Source organism: Sander vitreus, chromosome 21, assembly GCF_031162955.1.
Source record: "Sander vitreus isolate 19-12246 chromosome 21, sanVit1, whole genome shotgun sequence".
NCBI classification, from domain to species: Eukaryota; Metazoa; Chordata; class Actinopteri; order Perciformes; family Percidae; genus Sander; species Sander vitreus.
The window spans coordinates 17,606,176-17,627,121 of record NC_135875.1 but is presented as its reverse complement, the minus strand read 5'-3'; the positions used below and the strand labels follow the sequence as shown (position 1 = coordinate 17,627,121).

The window sequence follows — 20,946 nt, the reverse complement described above, 5'->3', positions numbered from 1 at the left end:
TTGAATACACTTGTGCTTTTCCTATGACATGTCAACATGTCTGCTGTTAAAAAGGTCTATACCACACTGTAAAAAATCAATACTCCACTTAAAATGTTACTTAAGTAAAAGTACATAAGTACAATCAGAGAAACGTACTTAAAGTATTGAAAGTAAAATTACTTAATGCAGAGAAATGTCCTCTGTGACTGTTATACTATATCATTAGGTTATTGTTACACATTCATGTAAAAGCAGGATTTCACAGTTGTTGTAGTTGGTTGGAGCTCATTTTGAAATATTTTGTATCGGACTGCAACCAGGCTGCTGATTATTTCCATTGTGGATTCATCTGCTCATTATTTTCTCAATGAATTGATCGCTCAATTAAAAATAGAGAGAAATGTCATCACAATTTCCCAGAACCCAAAGGAAAGAAAAAGACTCAAGAGCCTCAAAATTGTACGTAAGTACAGTAGCCTAGTGGTTCCCAAACTTTTTTACGTCAAGGACCCCTAAACTGATAAATTTAGGCAAAGGACCCCCATTGACATGAATATGTCCTATGCAGGGTCCCCCATCTGACAGCAACCTCTATATATGGGCGTCCACTCTACGAACTGAGCTATCCGGGCCCCCATAGCTTTTCATGTTTTTTACCCGAGCGGGAGCAACGACTGTGGAGAGACACTCACCAACTGTGGTCACACTGGTCAGCTTGTTACTGGTTGACCTGCTGGACCAGTTTTTTGTACTCCTGCTAAATGTCTTTCTCCTGCCTTTTTATTGACCTGAAAAGACTCAAGAGCCTCAAAATTGTACGTAAGTACAGTAGCCCAGTGGTTCCCAAACTTGTTTACGTCAAGGAACCCTAAACTGATAAATTTAGGCAAAGGACCCCCATTGACATGAATATGTCCTATGCAGGGTCCCCCACCTGACAGGATCTTTGCTTTTAGATGTTTTATTATGGATGATACCCACGATCAAAATAGTCATGCATTCTGTCATTGTGTTATGGATGGAATAGACTTTTCTTTTTGATGCTGCCTTTTTTAAATCAAGTGATTGTTACTTTCTTACACTGCACTGTAAATTTTATTCTTGTGTTTTATACCTGTCTTGTTCTATTTTAGCTATATTAATAAAGCTTCTCTTTAATGAATGTTTGCTCATTCATGTTTTATGTAAATCACTCTGAATTGCCTTGTTGCTGAAATGTGCTATATAAATAAGGCTGCCTTGCCTTATAGTGAACATAAATGATTCCCTCTTTCTGGGGACCCCCTGGAACAGGACCCTGGGTCCCGACTCCCCACTTTGGGAACCAACGCAGTAGCCTACTTAAGTAAATGTACTTTGTTACTTTCCACCTCTGCCCTCTGGCAACCCCACACCAGCTGCACTTTGTGGTCGAACACATTAATGCTTGTTGTGGTGGATAAATCCAGCGTGACGCACGTGAAGCAGCAGATAGCGCAGTGGCGTGGAGCCCCCACCCCACCCTGCCCTGCTGCTGCTGCTGCTGCTGCAGCTGCTGCTGTCCGATAACAGCGGGCAGGGAAACAACACGGCCGCGGACACCCTCAGCTTCACACGTCGTCATCTTCACACAGAAGTAGCCTCATTTTTACTTTTACTCGCCTTTTTGGTTAACGGCGTTAATGTGGTGTTAAGATGGTTTTAGGGTTTAAGATGTTGTAAAGTCATCTCACACTCTGGATATTCGACTACAGTGAATTCTCTAACGTCCAGTGCGAGAGGCTGCGATGCTCTCAGCGAGGGAGAAAGAGCTCATTGCAGAGATATGGGAAAGACTGACTCCTGTGGCAGAAGATATTGGAGCAGAGGCGCTTCTTAGGTAGGTCCATACTCTGTTGTGTAGACATCTCCGCATTACAAACACGTCTGTTTGTGTTTAATGTAAAGGCTTGCAAAGAGATTTTTATCTTAGCTCTTCAGTCAACTTAGACTCACGGAGAAGCTGTGGTATGGTCGGTGACCATACTCATACTTTGGGACTGTCCGAAAATACAAATATTTTGGAAAAACGTTACAAAAAGAAATGGAGAAATATCTGGAAACGTACTTTTCCCTAGTGTTCTTATTGGAAGTACCACTTAAACAACCTTCCAATGATTGTTCAATGGCTACAAAAAGTCAAACATGTTTCCATGATGCAACACATGACTGCCCAGCTGTGTGTGTGTGTGTGTGTGTGTGTGTGTGTGTGTGTGTGTGTGTGTGTGTGTGTGTGTGTGTGTTTGTTCTATATTTCCTGTGAATGTGTGTTAATGGCAATAACGTAGATCTAAGCCACTTCCTTATGCCTTATTAGAAAGTGAAAACCCTTCATCAACATGTGTTCATGAAGAATTGATGGTGTATTTATTATTATTATAAATGAGTAATTGACATTTATAACGGTATACATTATGGCCATAAAGCATTGGTAAATGATTTATCAACTGGCGGGTGGCTATTAGTTACCTTTTAAATTCTATATAGGATATCATGGCTATGTTCACACTTGGCGTCTTTTTTAAGCTGCCAGCATCTGTTTTACATTATAATCCTATGGAGTAAACCCTGTTTTCAAAAAATTCGTGAGCGCTTTTTTAACAAACAGGGTTTAGTACGTCAAGCATTTTTTTTGACAGCTGACCAATGACAAGCGGAGAAGTCAGACCTGTCGTTTTCATAACAACAAGAAAAAATGGAGTTCCTGTACAGGGAGCGAAACATTTTTTGCAGGATGGTAGGGGAAGAACCCGCCTTACTCTCCCTCTGAATGGCTAGTACTCGTTGCCTGCTCTGGTGGGATTGGTTATGTTTAGGCTAGAGGAGTGGGATTGGTTATGGTTAGGGTAAGAATGTCAGGGTTAGCCAATCAGGGATGAGTTCCCTAATGAATATTCATGAGTCTTCCCCTACCATCCTGCAAAAAAAAAACTTGCATATAGGGAACTCGCTTTGTTTTATGTAACGTTAGTAGCACCGCTCTCTCTCTCTCTGTTCTTTCTCTAGCTCGCTCCACCACTTTGTTTTATCTAATGTTAGCACTGCTCCACATAGCGCTCTAGGATACTGTAGCAGTAGCTGTTGTTATAGCAACAAAAGACGCTCTCGGCTGCTTTTTGGAACCAAAATACGCCAGCTTCTTCTTTTTTTTTACTACAAAAGTGCCCTAGTCAACGTTTTCTTGTCAAAAAAGACACCAAGTGTGAACATAGCTTAATGCTGGTGCATTACTCAGAATTTGCTTAGTCATCAAACTTCAGACAGTGCTATGATCCAAGATCAGTGAAGTGCCATGTTTAAATGAGTGGGCAGTGTGTTCACACCAGGGATGATGATGATGATGATGATGATGATGATGATGATGATGATGATGATGATGATGATGATGGTGGCAGCAAAAGGAGTGGCCAATATCAGTCTCCATATCTCACAGACTCTGATCGTCGATAATGTTTTCCGTGACTACATTTACAATTTGTTTTGTTTTAAAAATTTATATCTTTTGCTACGTTTACGCCTTCACACAACTCCCAGGCGTTTCCAAGCCCCTAAAACTGAGAAATTTGGACTCACCGCTGCCCCGTTTTGGTTTGAAAACTCAGTGGTTGCTTTGTAGTTTAGACGGGCATAAATGGAGACCTTTGGAAATGGCGATGCACGTCAGTCAGTCTTATTGGTTAGGTAGGTTTACCTACCAGTTCCACCTCGTCATGGTCCAAGCAAATAAATCACTGGTCTTACTTTTCGTCATCGTCAAACGTATTTTCTGTATTTTCAGCTTGTACATCCATGATTTTGAACCGCTGAGTAACATCGGACAATCTTCCTGTTACCACTGTCACGCGCTTGTATGCGAATGGTCATGTGATGTGCATTGTCAGGCGTGTTAATATGAACGGAGATTAGTTCAGCTATTGTAGCTAAAACTCTTGTGTGGACAGAGATTGTTCTTGTCTCAGTACGCCGCTTAAAAAATGAAAACATAGTAGGGTGGATGTAGCATGTCTTTCGATTACGAATGTGCATCATTGCAACACTACTGACAAGAACTCCCAATTCCTCCACAGGATGTTTGCTACTCAACCAGGTTCCAAGACATACTTTTCCCATCTTGACATCAGCCCCAGCTCCGCTCATCTGCGCTCTCACGGACAGAAGATTGTTCTGGCCATCGCAGAGGGAGCCAAAGACATCAGCCAGCTGGCCGTCACCCTGGGTCCTCTGCAAACCCTGCACGCTTACCAACTCCGGATAGATCCCACCAACTTCAAGGTGCCTTTACAAGAGCATCAGTTCTACTGATGGATCATACTGAGGAGATTAACACTTGTGAATGGTTACTGATTAATTGTTTCTTATTAACAGTGGTGTGGGAAGTATATAAATAAAAGTACTAATACACTGTAAAGACTACTTTGGGTTTTTAATAGAACATGTTTACATACTTTAATGTATAAAAAAAAAACTTTATTTTTCTCATACTGTCTGTCTGAATATACCTGCATTCACCCTCTGTCTGAAATGCTCAGTTTTAGCGCCTGTCTCTTTAAGCCCCCCTCTGAAAAAGCCCAGTGTGCTCTGATTGGTCAGTGTTTCCGGGTCTTCTGCCTCGCAGAAAAATGCCCCCTGTGACTGATATACTAGTATATATTATATTATTAGATTACTATTACTCGTGCATTAATGTAAAAACAGGATTTAACTTTTAATTCAGAGTTGTTTGAGGCAGGGCTCATTTGTAAGTATTTTGTACAGTGTTGCAACTAATGATTATTTTTATTTATGGTTTAATCTATCAATGTTTTCTTGATTAATTGATGGATTGGTTTGGAAAAATTCAGAAAATAGTGATAAATGCTGTCAGTATTAGCCAGAGCCCAAATCGACACCCTTACAATACTTGTTTTGTCCAACCAAAAGTACGAACCTCACAATTATAAAAAAAAAAATAATAATAATAATAATTACAATTAGGAAAATAATTTAAAGCAGATAATAGTATTGAAGTAACAAGTAAAATATTTCCCTTCTGAATTGTAATGGAGTAGAAATATAAAGTGGCATGAGAAGAAAAAACTCAAGAACAAGTTCCTCAAACTTGTACTTCAGTACAGTACTTGAGTAAATGTACTTAGTTACATTCCAAATTCAAATGTTCTTAAGGTGTTCATGGTATGAACAGTATGGTATTGAATTTCCAGTGGTGCCAAAGTGACACCATATCAGATCAAAGTCCACCGATGTCAGCAGGAGCAGCTGTTTCAAGCTTCAAAACCAACATGGCTGCCATATTTCTCCCAACAGCTCAAGGAGCTTAACACATACTGTTGATGTTTCTGCAACACAAATATATTTTATATATATGGAAAATATAATATTGTCACACACATTTAGGAAAATATAATATTGTGGAAATAACCAAATAATACATTTCATTAACAAATAAATAAATAAATAAATATATATATATATATATATATATATATATATATATATATATGAAATGTATTATTTGGTTATTTCCACGTATATATATTTTGTGATGTGATGGAGTGATGTGATGGAGTGATGGAGTCTATTTATATCTTATATCTCTCTTAACACATTATTTAAAATATGTGGCATATCATTTTATGTTTATGTTAGATTTAAAGCTAAATGCATTGAGTTTTCTTGGATGTATCATTTTCATCATAATCTCCATTATGATTTGATATGCATGAAGCAGTGTTGTGCCGTGTTCTGCACCCCTGCCGAGAATTGCATCCACTAGGGCAGCAACAATCATTTCTGCCTAATAATAATAATGCGTCAAGGGGCTTTTACATATTACAGGCACCAATTCCCCATATTCATACACTGTGGCTTGTGGTATCAGATAAACATTCACACACCAATGGCGCAGCATCGGGAGCAATCCGGGGTTCAATGTCTTGCCCAAGGACACTTTGACATGGGACTGCATAGCCAGGGGATTGAACCACCAACCTTCTGATTGGTAGGCGATAGCTCCACTACCTAAGCTAAAACTCCCGTGCGGATGCGGGTCTCGGCAGGGATGCAGAACTTGGCACGGCAGGTGTTACTGAAAGGACTTTACTTCGCACTAGCTCCATGTTTATTGATATCTGAATAAGTTGCCGTGAATTTTATATTTTATTTATTTGAAATTAAAGGCCCAACTAGAATCAGCATTGAGTCAATAACGATCCTTTATCTTCTCTGCAGTTCTTCTCACACTGTATGCTCGTCACCCTGGCAGCTCACATGCGCAACGACTTCACACCAGTTTCACACGCTGCAATGGACAAGTACCTGTCGGCTTTCGCAGCCGTGCTCGCCGAGAAATTCAGATGAGACCCAGTCACGGGTTTTTAGGAAGTATGTGAACCATTTATGATGCCATATGATGTGAGGTATTTATTTATGTATGTGTAGTTGTTATAATGGAATATTTTGTAATAATAAAAATGTGAAACAAACAATTTTCCTGTTGTGCTGTACCATATAAAATCCATATAAAGGACCAACCATGGGCCAAACCTGTGTTTTTGCATGTGTTATCCCATTTATTACAAATTATGTAATGATGACCATTTTAGAAACATAACATACATTATTAGATTGCAATGCTGTGTGTAATTCAACTCAAAGAAATTGGAAATCCCTGCAGGTTGATTTGTATACTATAATATCTTAAATGGAAAACAATGACAACTTGAAACCAAATCTGATGCATTTATAATTGTAATTTTGGTGTCCTTATTACAAAAACAATGAAGTAATACATAACTTTGTATGTTTACTTATAGTGAATGTGTACCTTAGGTGTTTGTTTTTTCAAGATGGGCAGTGTTTTTGAAAATTATTTTTGAGTAATAACACCAGATTTTTGACCATTTTTGTCTTAAGAATTGTAATCATTTTTGAAAATCTAAATAAAGCAGCAGTAATTTGTATACATTTAAAACAATAGGAAAGCTGCAATGCAAGAAGTCATTGTGGAAATGTGTGAGGCACAGTAACAGCATATCTACATCTTGTTAGGGTTGCAGTGGTATACTGGTTTCATGTATACCATAGTATAAAAAATTGACGGTTATCGTATTGTGTACATTTTCATTGAGCTATCCCTACTGCTGAAATAAACGTCTAATACATTAGGAGCTGTCTGTGGTGCTGAATGTACTATGACAGTGAAATCATATCATTTTGAGACAGAAAAAATCCTTTCAGTCAATAAGGAGAGGCCTCAATCACCTTTTGGCAAGTAAAAAACTATAATGTTACTACTTATATTGGCCATTTAAATACTTTTCAGACGGTAAACATGATTTGCTGAGCTAACAATTTGTTAAATATATGCAAAAGCAAGTCACTTTGGGCACAGAAAGAACCTTTCAGTAATAAGGCGGGAGCTGCGATCACTTTTTGGCAAGTGGAAAACTGAGTTATAGGCTATATTTTATCTGACAAATATGGCTGGACTGGTTGACACAAGTAAAATAATGTAGAGTCGTAAGCATAATTGCAAGAAAGATACTTTATTTTATACTGTATAACCCAGCAGTAAACCGTGTTAATTACAGGCTACTACAGGATATCAGACACAGGCCTACCAAACACATATTCCATCGGAAATATAAAAATAGGCTTGTATTCATGCCTGTTATCGCGTAAATGTCGTCCCTTGTTAGTCTATAAACAAACACTTTTTTGGTCTTAATAGTGATTCACACGAAACGTTAAAGTTAAAGTTTCACAAAAGCATAACTTTACTACGGACAAAAAGTTATGTGTAGTTGCACGTTATGGCGGTTCTGGCATCTTAAAGTTTTTTAGATGACAGAATGATGCTTTTGTTTTGAAAAAACACACAGGGAAGTATTAACTATTTCATCTAGAGGGCACTTCTTCACGTTTTCTTGCACATTTGGGCCACCGCAGAAGGCACTCTCTTTTGTTTTATTTACCATATAGGGGCATCCAAGAGGGCACTTTTGAGGCGTTATTTTCGAACATTGAACCCACATGACCTCAGTTGGGTCATGCAGCACGTGAGAATATGTGCTGTTCTGTTTACAGAGAGGCTGAGTTCATGCATGGGTCTGAAATGAACTTTTATGTATCTGGAATCCAGCTGATTTGGTTGCATGCCAATTCCGAATTAACATTCCTCAATGAATGATCTGTTAAGTGTAAACTAATCACGTAAAGTCATCATTTGTTAATGGTGAGCAACAGAAATTCATGAGCAATTCTGCATTAATTCATCAATGTAAGCGGCTAACAGAGTAGCATTAACTTAAATTCAAAACCTCCCTGAATCAGTACCAAATGTAATATGATGCCGCATGCGTAATTACGCACACACGAAAGAAAAGAAAAATAGACTTTTCTTCAGTTTAACTTTATTTCTTTATTGAGGAGACAGGTGAACAGACATCAGATCTCCTTCATGGTATCCAGGTGCGGAAGCTACTGGGCTTAGTGGTACTGCTTTCCCAGAGCGGACACCACCACGCACAGGAACTTCTGGAAGATGGCCTGCGTCACCTGTGTGAAGGATTCTCCCATTTTGGCGGCGATGGTAATGGTCAGGCAGTCAGCCAGCAGCTATACGAAGGGAAAACAGTCAGTAAAGTCAAAGTCCTTACATTGTGTGTGTGTGTGTGTGTGTGTGTGTGTGTGTGTGTGTGTGTGTGTGTGTGTGTGTGTGTGCGTGTGTGTGTGTGCGTGTGTGTGTGTGCGTGTGTGTGTGTGTGTGTGTACCTTGAAGTTGTCGGGGTCCACGTGCAGCTTCTCCGAGTGCAGGATGCTCAGCTCGGCATAAGTGGCCTTGATGTTGTCCATGTTCTTCAGACCCCGGTCCAGACCGTGCAGCACCTTGGTGCCGTGGGCTGCCACTTTTTCGTTTTTCATGATGGCAGCGGCTGTGGTGAGGTCACCGAAGGAGCTGAAGTGCCTCTGGGTCCATGGGTAAACGACCAGACACCTGCAGGGGGAGAGACAGGTAGGGTAAGACCGGAAGGATTATGTTGGATTAACTAGAAAACTTTATTTCAGACACACAGGTTCATATCAGTATGTAAAACACAACAAAAAAGGCAAGAAAAAAAAACCCCCGTTACATACATTGAAGTTCATAAGATCAATGTGACACATACAGACATGCCAAAAATAAGAAGTGTGTGGGGTCAGTTAAAGCCATTATAATTACCTTTTCTTTTCTTTTTTTTTAAATAACTTAAGCGACACATTCATTTGTACATACTATTCCTCAACATAGCATGAAAGGTGGGAACATTACTAGTCACATATTGCCCTTGTCCATCTTTGAGCCAGTCCATCTATCTTGTCCAGTTTGAGAAATATTCTGAACGCATCATTAAATGCCACCTAAAGCTTTTTCATGTTTGCCCTTCTGTAGCTGCACCACAATTGGGCTGTTTAGAGGGCTTAACTTTATAATTCAGAGCAGTTGGGTTTTAGTTTTTTTTGTAGCCTACCTGCGCAGAGCCTTGGGGCCGATGTCATCATAGTCCAGGTTGGAAAAGATGCTGCTGATGACTTTACGCTCCTCGTCAGTCCACTTAACCATGTCAGCTCTTTTTTTTAATTTGTGTCCAGGCTTTACAGAAAAAAAGCTGAATAGTTTTCTGGCTGCTGCTTCAGCTCGACCCGCGTTTATTTAAGCCAGTGCTCCCCCACCCGCTCCCCCAGATGTGATAGGCTGGAGATGAGCGTTTCAGATAAACTGCAGACTCCTCCAGGTGTTTGTAGAAAGTTTAATGTGTCCGGCTGCAGACCCTCACATGCACGTCACCTGAGCCTGTCCTACGCCGATCTCGCACGTCACCCTAATAACCGTCACCACACATACGTACGCTACGGGTGGTCTTGGTCTTGTGGTTCTTGAGCGCTCGCCAATACACAGCGGCTTGGTCCTCGACACAGGACCTTGCTGCATGTCATTCTCTCTCTCCCCTTGTTTGTCCAAGCTGTCACAAAATAAGTTCCATAAATGCCAAAAATAAATATATAATCTTTAAATAAAATGAAGGTGTGAAATGATAGCCACTGTTCTGATTTAGCTAATTTAACCTGGACACGTTGGGCCTTGTTTTCAGCACAATCCCTAACTGCTTATTAACTGATGTCTTTTGACTGGTACCACCCATCATTAATACATGGTAAGTTGATATTTTAGTTCAAATCTATAATGTTAACAAACACTGAAATGATGATGTATAATAGTTTGGTGCAAATAGTTTGTTAATACATTTAGATATAGCCTATACTTGTGCTTATGCACATTCGTTATGGATTAATAAGTGGGTTATAAAGCTTCAAGTATAACATTAATAACATGAATCTGTACGGGGCCCATTTGTTTTGTGATCTATAGTTGGTTATTTCATTATTTGGGCACTGATAATAGCTATCTAAATCATGTTTATAGATGCTTTACAGAGTATTTATTATTAAGCACTAACAAGGTATTATCATCATCCGTTGACACTTCAATAGCCATTCAGGTTTACAAATCATTTGGTAATCATTAAGAAATACTTGATATATTAAATGCTATGATGTGTGCAATAATACGCCGTTAAAGGTAACACTTTATAAAAACCATCATTCAAAAATGGCGTTTTATATATATATAATTATTTTTTATTATTTATTTTTACATAAACCAAACAGACAGAACATGCAAAAAACATAAAAAACTAAATAAATAAAAACACAAAACATAAAAAAACAAATCCATCAAACAGATCGAACAACATAATAGATAACACTTTTGTTGTAGTCCCTAACATAAATGTAAAAATTAATCAAATCAAATGCTCTATGAATATCTACAAAAATGACAGGAAAACAGACTACAATAAGACAAGACAAAACACCAAAACCATAACACCAAACCCCAGATCCCAGATGTCCAAAAATAAACAAAAAAACAGGCAGAAACAACCCAGGGAGGGCAGAGAGTACTGAGGCACAGGGAACAGAGAGCACTGAGGCACAGGGAACAGAGAGCACTGAGGCACAGAAAACAGAGAGCACTGAGGCACAGGGAACAGAGAGCACTGAGGCACAGGGAACAGAGAGCACTGAGGCACAGAAAACAGAGAGCACTGAGGCGCAGGGAACAGAGAGCACTGAGGCACAGGGAACAGAGAGCACTGAGGCGCAGGGAACAGAGAGCACTGAGGCACAGAAAACAGAGAGCACTGAGGCACAGGGAACAGAGAGCACTGAGGCACAGGGAACAGAGAGCACTGAGGCACAGGGAACAGAGAGCACTGAGGCACAGGGAACAGAGAGCACTGAGGCACAGGGAACAGAGAGCACTGAGGCACAGGGGACAGGGAACAGAGAGGGACAGGGAACAGAGAGGGGCCACTCGGGACAGGGAACATGGAGGCCTCGGCAACAGGGGACAGAGTGGCCTCGACAACAGGGGACAGAGAGGCCTGGGCACCAAGGTGCTGCGGCCAGCTAGTCCAGGACTGCGGACAGCAGCGAAGACGGAACCCTTTGGGCGGCCAAACAGGCCATCGAGGACCTTCAGGAGGTCGAGCTGGACAGCGAAGATCCTCAGGCGGCCGAAGGTAGAGACCCTAAGGCGGCCTAGCAGGACGTCGAGGACTCGGAGGCGGCCATCGGCGAAAGTAGAGCCCCTCAGGGTGGGGCCCCTCTAGAGGCCGTCTGCGAAGGCGAAACCCCTCTAGAGGTCGTCCGTGAAGGGGAAATCCCTCTGGAGGGCGACAGCGAAGACGATATCCCTCTGGAGGCCGTCTGTGAAGGCGAAACCCCTCTGAAGGCCGGCTGCGAAGGCGAATCCCCTCAGTTACTCACTCATTATTAGTAACGTTATAATAAAACATAACTATTAAATAATTTAAGTGTTACCTGCAAAAAAAATATATACAAAAATACCTCAGTAATATTCTTGGACAAAATAGGAAACAGGAATAAAAAAAAAAACGAGTTTAATTTCTGATAAATTATTACTTTATTTGTGTTTATTAGACTTCATGTAAAAACAATGTGACCGAATTTGCAAGAGCAGCTGGAGAGTGTTTGATGCCAGAGCGTTATCTAGGAAAGCACGCGCGGGTTATCTGCAGCAGCCTCCACCCACGTTATGAGCGAGTGATCCCCCCCCGATATGAAATAGGTTCATGGCAATAACACGTATAATTAAAATAAATAAATAAAAATGCAATTACTGCTAAATATTACACGGCTTTCACAGCTGCAACACCATAAGACTGTGTTTATTTAATTTCAGAAAATGATCCATCACATCCTGTTTACATGCTGTATAGGGTAGAAAGTCTAAATGAACTTGTGTTACTAAATTTGGAGTCATTTCATCAAATGTGTGCAACCACTCATCTGATGATCCTTAAAACACGCATTATTTCTCCTACTTGTTAAGTCAAATGCTTTAAATAAATTGTGGAAATTAAATTAACCCTTGTGTTGTCCTCGGGTCAAATTTGACCCATTTTCAAAGTTATTTTTATATCATAAATATGGGTTTCTTGCAACTAAATTGCCCCAAAAATAACTTGGATGCATGCATCATTAATTAAATTAGTTAAATTAATTATTATTTCCATTGAATTTGGGGTGTTTTATTCAATTTCATAGCATTTGAAAAATGTTTTTAAATGTTTTTAAAACAGCATCCTGACCAAACTTTGACATAAACCAGTCCTTGATTCACTCAACATCCTCTTGATCTTAACTATTAGTCATCATCATCTCTGGGTTTTTTATTTTTTATTTTTTTTTAAATTAGGTATAATGTCATTTAAATTAGGTTTCTTGACCATGAATAAAAGAAAGCGCTGAAAAAAGTGACAAAATCATCAAAAATAGCAAGAAAAATTTCAGGAAAAGCGCCAAAAAAAAAGAAGTTAATTTTGAATTTTGACCTGGAAGGACAACAAGTTAATGGTCGACAGGAAGAGGCCTTCATGGCCTGATTGGAAAGTAATCTATGAACTACTTTAGATAGAAACATTAAAAATATATTTGTTTAACTATGAAGCCTTTTGTAAGAAAAAAGTCAACAACAAAAAATGATCATGATCATTTGAATGAATGAATCTGAAAACTTTTCACGAACCCCCTAGCAGACTGCCACAACCCCTACGGGTCCCCGGACCCCACTGATCAAAACCTTTAGGCTACTGTTAGTACAGAAATAAATAAGCCTGTCAAAGGAAAATCTTCACACTGTGCAAAAGAAATATCGAACTTTTCTTCTGCGGTGCGAGAGACCATCTATTTCTAACATCAGGGTTATTGATATTAACTTGACGTCACTCATCCTTCCTCGCTGCTCCATTCTCGTGTGACCTGATATGCCTTTGCTCTGCACGTGCTCAGGGTAATCTTTTCTTTATCCTTCGTTAGAAACAAACCACAGCAGGACCCCATTACGCATTCGTTTTACGAAATTGGCCACCAACTGACGCCCAATGCCTCAAGCTGATACCGCTGGCATGCGTCCACCGAAATTTCTATCAGACCGGGAGGGAGGCTCTGATAGGCGGCTTGGCATCAGCTCCCGTGGGTGCGGCTCTCCGGCCACATGAATTTAAGTAGAAGTCCAAATTGACCGAGGATCATCATCCGACTCTGGTAGAGAAAGAGAGTGAGAACCAAGCCGACATGACTTTGAGCGACAAAGACAAGGCTGCCGTCAAGGCCCTGTGGGGCAAAATCTCCAAGTCAGCAGATGTTATTGGCACTGAAGCTCTGGGCAGGTAAGTGTCACGTTTACCCGGGATTTTTCAACTCCATGTTAGAGAAAAGTTTATGACGTGTTTTGACTTTATTTATGCGGCCGATCCGGTCCGTTTTATTTCAAAGCTTAGTTAGGCCTACCTAACCTAAATGTAACGCAAAGTAGGCCTAGGTAACGCGTTAGAAAGTGGCCTAAGTTACAGGTGAGACTACTTTTCAGAACACAGACGAGTGCGTGTCAATTTAGAAATGGTTCCAGTGCTTGTGGAGCTTTACCATCCACGTAAAGAGATGCTCCAGGTGAGGCTCGAACTCACAACCTCGGCATTACTCGGCTGCATACTGTCTTATAAGTACCGCGCGCTGACCGATTGCGCCACTGGAGCCTTTCTTTAACTCACTCAACCACGAAAGTCAAACGTCTTCTCCACCTCCACAGGATGCTTGTCGTCTACCCGCAAACCAAGACCTACTTCAGCCACTGGCCAGACCTGAGCCCCGGCTCTGAGCCCGTCAAGGCCCACGGAAAGAAAGTGATGGGTGGACTAGGTCTGGCTGTGACCAAAATTGACGACCTGAAAACGGGCCTGCTGGAGCTCAGCGAGAAGCACGCCTTCACGCTGAGAGTGGACCCGGCCAACTTCAAGGTGAGACACCGTTTATTAATATAATGTAACAAACATGATGAGATCATATGTGCTGAGATTACTTTTTTTTTTTCTTTTTTTTTTTTACTTTTTCTTCTTTTCTTTAAATATTTAAAAAAAATATTTATGTTCTTTTGCAAATTGGTGGCAAACATGTACAGTTGTCTTTAATTTCAATGTATTTTATATAATAAAATGTATTATTATTATTATTATTATTATATTTCTTCCTTTTTATTTTAGTTGAGCCTATATGCACAAAGAAAGAAAGAAAGAAAGAAAGAAAGAAAAAAATGATTTGTGCGTACTGTTACGCACAAAGTTATTTTCGCATGAATTACGCATGTGTGCTTTACAAAAACTTGCCGTCCCAAAATCTTAATTTCTCTTAAATCTAGTTAAAAGGAGACATCTTTGTTTTCAAAGCCGCTTCGCCAGTTTTGAAGCATGTTCTTTTGTAATACACTGGCATTTCGGATGTTGGAGCTACATGGGAGGACAGTGAAAATAGGCAACTCTTCTCTCTTTTTTTGCAGCGTTAAACATCTATTTGCTTTATAATTGTGTCCGCTGTCATCCGCAGATCCTGTCCCACTGCATTCTTGTGGAGCTCGCCACCATTTTCCCAAAGGAGTTCACCGCTGAGGCCCACCTGTCCTATGATAAATTCTTCACCGCTGTGGCCCTGGCTCTGTCTGAGAGATACCGCTAAGCTGCCCGCAGTGCGAAATGCGGTCTGCCACCAGCGATCATGTAACTCGTGGTGCAAAATCATAAAATAAACAGCATGCCGCCAAAAAATGTCGCCTGAAATGTTTTGATGAAATGATTTATATATTTATTTTTTACGTCACACACACACACACACACACACACACACACACACATACACACAAGTAACAAAATCAACATTTATTTGATCTGCATGGGTAGGGCGAAGAGATGAAGAGATCATCTACATATTTTGTTCTTTATCTTTTTAATACTGAAACATTCGCAGTGATCACACAGTTTGGCATGGAAGAAAACCAAAGAAAAGTACAACGGCATCAAACCGACCGCACGTCACTATGACGCCACATGAGCCAAGAGTGTAGCTGATATGGCGGGACAGACATGTTCACTGCCGTCTCCCTGGCAATGGACGAACAATAGAGGCCGTTATGATTTCATAACGACTCGTAACTTATCATCACCCAGAATGAGCCTGAAAGAGAAGCGATACATTGTGACTCTTATCATGCCATGGCATATTATTTATTATTTGAATTCAGTCAATCATATCTGGCTTCTCTCACCTGAGCAAGGCAGCTGCCACCAGCCCCCCCCCTATGGGTCCCACCCAGTAAACCCAGTGGTAGGTCCAGTAGTTGGTCATCAGAGCTGGCCCGAAAGCTCTGGCAGGGTTCAGACACGTTCCGGATATGTCACCTCTACGCCGGCAAGAAAGTACAAGTTTAATTAGCCTAATAATGAAGTTGAATTATTAAAACGATTTGAAATTGTTGTTGGTTCAAATCTGATACAACTGATGCAGCAAAACATAAAGTTATGTTGTCGTATTATTCATATGAATGTGGTTATTAAAAAGAACATGTTTTACATTAGTAAAAACAGCCAGAGTTGGAATTTCATGGTTACACCATTTGAAGTTTTTAGGAGATAAGGTCAGAAATATTAATAACAGATGAGGTTAAAAAACAAACCCAATATGGATAACAACCATGGACTGTATAAAACAGATAACGACAGTGGAACCTACATTGACTTGCATGTCACAACTGTGTATTTCATGTAGATTCAGTGTAGTATTGGTTAATCGATTCCAAACTGATGATTTAAATAGTGATTTTTTCAAATGGGCTATTAAATTTGAATGTCATTTATATTTTTATAATGAGCTAATTTTGTTTCGAAATCAGACAAACAGGATGGAAACTAGGCCATTTGGTAACCACAACAAACCTGGATTAGTATTTTTAAATGGTATCCAAAAAGTAGAAATAATGGTCTCAAAAAAAAAAGAAATAAAAACATAAGTCTACGTTAAGAAAAAAAATAACAGCAATTCCCGGCGCACGGCTGGATTAGTTGGTAGAGCGCGCGCACGCGCATATAATAGAGGTTTGTTCCTCGACGAAGAGTCCCAGGGTTCGAATCCAGCGTGCGGTTTTCACGGCAGACATGTTGACATGTCGTAGGAAAAGCACAGGTGTGTTCAAAACCATTAATGATGGCTGCATTCCACTTAGGAGAGGCCCTGGTATTGTGTGTGCTGACTCACTGAAATAACTTACTGGGACACTTGGTGGAATTTAGCCATGGTTAAGGTTATCAATTTCAGCTGTGCTTTTCCTACTATGACAAGTCAAAATGTCTGCTGTGAAAAAGGTCCATTCCCTGCATGTCTTCCCCCTTGAATATCTAAGCGGTCCCAGTGATTAAAAGCAGAAAAGCCCCAAAAAGTTATCTTAAAAAAAAAAAAAAAAGACTGCTGTCCCAAAAACATACGCTGACTCCCATGTCAAAGAAACTTCAAATGTTTAAAATCAATTATCGTCACTTTTATCATTACAAGTGTTTTTTCGTTATACCTTTTCGTTTTGGGGAACTTTATTTTGAAACTTGTTTACTTTGAAATGCCAGTTATTATCACACTGCTTAAGCTGGATCATGCAGCTCACGAACGAGCTGGTCACTTCCAATTCGGTGTAAATGTTTAACAGTGTTGGCCATCGGCCTGTTGGTTTATCTCACCCTGCCAGGACGTTGATGATAACGGTAGAGCCCACCAGGAAGGGAGCCAGCGGGGTTTTGGTCTTGCTGTTGACCGCCACCAGCAGCACCACCATGGTGATCAGGCATGTCATGGCCACCTCCCCAAAGATGGCTCCTGACAGCTGGCTCTCTGACTTGAGGATATCAAACGCTGCTCCCGTTGCGTTTAAGTAGCGGTCTGCAGGGGTCATCATCTATGTAAAGAGGTTCTCAATCTTTTTTTTCAGCCAAAGACCCCTATACCTAACTGGATAGCTAAGAACATACTGGGGACCCCCATTCCAAGGACATACAGTACATGTACTGTATGTCCTTTGGAATAAATTGACGTAGCTATTGTTTTACACCTATATAGTCTTATTTATGTTATGTAAAAGAACAACACAAGGGAAATGCTTATTAGACATGTAGGCTATTAAACATATTTGCATATTTGAAACATTAACAATATTATTTGTTTCATTATGAAGCCTTTTGTAAAAAAGAAAACAAAATATAATGTTAATGTTAATGAATTAATCTGAAAACCTTTCACAGACCCCCTAGCAAGTGGTGGAAGAAGTATTCAGATCCTTTACTTCAGTGAAAGCACTAATACCACACTATATTATCTGTTACAGTAAAAGTCCTGCATTGACATTTTTACTTAAGATAGAGTATGTAAGTATCATCGGAAAAATGTACTTAAAGTATTAAAAGTAAATTGTACTCAATGCTGGAAACGATCAAAACAGTGTGTTTAATGGTCTAATCATTTCAGCTGTACTTGTAGGCTGTTATATTGTTGGGTAGTTTCATTCATAATAAAACAACATATTTTATAAACTACATGTGTTTTGTGTGCCAAGATCTTAATTTGTAAAGTAACCAGTAACTAAAGCTGTCCGATTAATGCAGTGGAGTAAAAAGGACAATATTTGCCTCTGAAATGTAACCGAATAGAAGTAAAAAGTAGCATGAAAAGAAAAGACATAGAAGAAGTAAAGTACATTAAATTTGTACTTAAGTACAGTACTTGAGTAAATGTACTTAGTTAAATGTACTTAGTTACATTCCACCACTGTTTGCAGAGTCTGAGAGCAAAGATAGCCTTAAGATGTTAGATTAGAAAGTAATCTATGAACTACTTTAGATAGAAATATTAAAAATAGTATTTGTTTAACTATGAAGCCTTTTGTAAAAAAAAGTCAACAACAAAAAATGATCATGATCATTTGAATGAATGAATCTGAAAACTTTTCATGAACCCCCTAGCAGACTGCCACAACCCCTACGGGTCCCCAGACCCCACTTTGAGAATCACTGATCTATGACATGTATTATTAAGGATTTGATTATTGGATTTTACATGTTTAAGTGTGTGCAAAAAAGGACCTACGCATGCATCCTTTCAGAATATTGTGCACTTGAAGTAGTTCACTTTCAACGCACCTTGGCCATTCCAGCTCCCAGCACTCCTCCAATCAGCTGGCTGACCAGGTAGGGTCCCACCATCATCAGCTCAATGCCTCCACACAGGAAGATGGCGATAGTGAAGGCAGGGTTGAAATGGGAGCCACTAGAGAAAAAGAAGCAGCAGTGAGGAGCTGGGACGTGTTCAATCTACTGTTTCCGGGTTGAACGACCCGTTTCCTCAGATCGTTGTGCAACTGTGTGCAACAGGCTTTGAGGTATGTTTCCTCTAGCTTGGTGGGTGTGTCACAGGTGATACTCAATCAGCAGAGGCGTGTACGTAAACTCATGGTAATAAAAAGGCAGTGTGCTGGCACTCCGTGTTGCTACGTTTTGTCAGGGCTGAACGTGGCCCTGAGATCAGATGAGAAACGTTTTTTGCGTTCCAATACATACTACCATACTATTTAGTGTGCCAGAAAAAGATTGGTTACACTTTACTTGAAGGTATCTACAGAAGAGTGACATGACTGTCATGAACGTGTCATGAACATTATAAACAAGTCATAAACGTTTAGAACATAACGCTTCTTTTAGTGTCATTTGGTTTTTGTCAAGACAAGTTAGGGTTAGGGTTCATGTGTTCATGACAATGTCATGTCACTCTTATGTAGATACCTTCAAGTAAAGTGTTACCAAAGATTTAGTGTGTCAATACATAGGGTGCATCCCACTTCCCTTATTCGATAGATTCTCGCTCCTCAGTCCTCGGTTGAACCGGAGGTTGTTCTGTCCCTCCTTCGTGAAGGCAACTAAAATCCCTTATTCCTGCCCCGAGCAGCGAGACGCGAGCTTTGAGGAGGGATCTCCGAGGAGCTACGTGAGTTAGGATACACGAGAGCAGCCTTCCCGTAAACTGTGCAGCTGCAAGCCGTGCCTGGGTGGCCTAGTGGTGTAGAGTGCACCCATATATAGAGAGGTTCAGTCTTGACACAGAGAAAAAAACACGGAACGGAAGCCTCATCCCTTTAAAGCACATTTCCTTGTTCCCTCTCTCCTCCCTTGATTTCCTCTGTCCCTCTTCCATGCTTCCTCGGTGGGATGGACTAAGACGCGAGGAAGGGTAGCAGTTTGTCGTTCAACACGTGGATGGTGATGGCGCAGTGTATATGACGCATACCTTTGGTGTGGGAGACCTGGGTTTGATTCCCACTGCGAAACATCAATCAATGTGTACCTGAGCAAGACGCTTAACCCCTAGTTGCTCCAGAGGCGTGCAACCTCTGATATGTATAGCAATTGTAAGTCGCTTTGGGTAAAAGCGTCAGCTAAATGACATGTAATGTAACATGGAAACTACAGCAAAACAATGCTCACCATTTTCAGATTATATAATACTACCATACCATACTATTTAGTATGCCAGAAAAAGATTAAGTATGTCCCAATATATAGTGTGTCAAATGTAGTATGCCAAAAGTACCAGGTTGGATTTTTTAGTATGTACGGCAGCATGCTTTTCTGGCTATTCTGACCCACAATGCTTTGATCAGCATATATGAGCAAGAGTGTGAAAGTGGTTGTGGCTAGAATGGATACAGCTACAGACATAAATTAAGCAATATCTCGCAAAATCTATCTAATCTAATAATATAATTTTAATTATTTCACCCAGGAAACAAATGTTCGTTCCTCGGGAGGGTTTTAATCCAAACCACGACCGAACTAGTCGTTTGGTGCCTAATCTTAACTGTTGTCGCTGTAGCTGTTTACCTTCTGCCACAACAGGTCAAAGTTCAAGGTGCAATGTTACGAAGTGTCCCAATTGTATTCATACAGCATACAACAGTACATACCAAAAGTAAAAAGAAAAAGTATGCAATTTGGAACTCAACTTTTTTTCCTTTGACCTATTCCACTCAAATATATATGATTCTGCCAAATGCCTGCATCTGACTTTCTATTCTTTACACCTTTACCTGATGTTATCCATGACCGCCACCAACACCGCCACAGCCAGTCCATGCACCAGGGCTGGCTGCAGCCGTCCAGCCGCCGGCACATTCTCGATGACAGACACACAGCCGACAAAAACAAAGAACATGGTCCCCACTATCTCGGCCAGGCAGGGCTGGAACAGAGTCTCATATTTGTTGGGAGGTTTGGGCGCGGGTGGTTTCTGTCCCTTCTTCATCAGAGTAGAGTCTGTGTCTTCCATTTCCATTTTCTCCTCTCCCATTGCGGCTTTCTTTTTATTTCTACCTAAAGGAAATTCTGCACCTCCGGCACCTACACCTGACCAAGACTGCACACTAAGTCAAGGGAACTGATAGCTGCTGTAGTTATTTATATTTAT

The 20,946-nt window shown here is 40.3% G+C and overlaps 4 protein-coding genes, 1 long non-coding RNA gene and 1 other non-coding gene across 7 annotated transcripts; 2 read left to right on the top strand and 4 right to left on the bottom strand.

Annotated features, from left to right (window-relative positions):
- Positions 1–1,425: 1,425 nt before the first annotated feature.
- Positions 1,426–7,163, top strand: hbae4 (hemoglobin alpha embryonic-4). Its single transcript, XM_078279391.1, has 3 exons — positions 1,426–1,840; positions 4,068–4,272; positions 6,229–7,163. The coding sequence occupies exons 1-3, from the start codon at positions 1,749–1,751 to the stop codon at positions 6,355–6,357; spliced, it is 426 nt and encodes a 141-aa protein (XP_078135517.1). The 5' UTR covers positions 1,426–1,748; the 3' UTR covers positions 6,358–7,163.
- A 1,231-nt stretch (positions 7,164–8,394) lies between these two features.
- On the bottom strand, positions 8,395–9,789 carry LOC144536034 (hemoglobin subunit beta-1-like). The gene is made up of 3 exons (XM_078278918.1): positions 9,510–9,789; positions 8,773–8,995; positions 8,395–8,616 (listed from the first exon to the last, which is right to left on the bottom strand). The coding sequence occupies exons 1-3, from the start codon at positions 9,599–9,601 to the stop codon at positions 8,488–8,490; spliced, it is 444 nt and encodes a 147-aa protein (XP_078135044.1). The 5' UTR covers positions 9,602–9,789; the 3' UTR covers positions 8,395–8,487.
- Positions 9,790–10,654: 865 nt separating this feature from the next.
- Positions 10,655–13,650, bottom strand: LOC144536036 (uncharacterized). Its single transcript, XR_013503719.1, has 2 exons — positions 11,923–13,650; positions 10,655–11,838 (listed from the first exon to the last, which is right to left on the bottom strand). It is a non-coding gene; the product is annotated as an uncharacterized LOC144536036 (long non-coding RNA).
- hbae5 (hemoglobin, alpha embryonic 5) lies at positions 13,637–15,221 on the top strand. Its single transcript, XM_078278919.1, has 3 exons — positions 13,637–13,793; positions 14,213–14,420; positions 15,004–15,221. Exons 1-3 carry the CDS (start codon positions 13,699–13,701, stop codon positions 15,130–15,132), a joined length of 432 nt encoding a protein of 143 aa, XP_078135045.1. The 5' UTR covers positions 13,637–13,698; the 3' UTR covers positions 15,133–15,221.
- On the bottom strand, positions 14,066–14,159 carry trnai-uau (transfer RNA isoleucine (anticodon UAU)). Its single transcript has 2 exons — positions 14,122–14,159; positions 14,066–14,101 (listed from the first exon to the last, which is right to left on the bottom strand). It is a non-coding gene; the product is annotated as a tRNA-Ile (tRNA).
- Positions 15,055–20,945, bottom strand: aqp8a.2 (aquaporin 8a, tandem duplicate 2). 2 transcript variants are annotated; one of them, XM_078278917.1, is made up of 4 exons: positions 20,570–20,945; positions 18,630–18,756; positions 17,178–17,392; positions 15,055–15,853 (listed from the first exon to the last, which is right to left on the bottom strand). In XM_078278917.1, exons 1-4 carry the CDS (start codon positions 20,827–20,829, stop codon positions 15,715–15,717), a joined length of 741 nt encoding a protein of 246 aa, XP_078135043.1. In that variant the 5' UTR covers positions 20,830–20,945; the 3' UTR covers positions 15,055–15,714. The 2 variants fall into 2 exon arrangements, 1 of the variants encoding a protein (XP_078135043.1); XR_013503718.1 differs by having other exon boundaries at positions 15,770–15,853; positions 16,386–17,392.
- Between the last annotated feature and the right edge of the window lies 1 nt (position 20,946).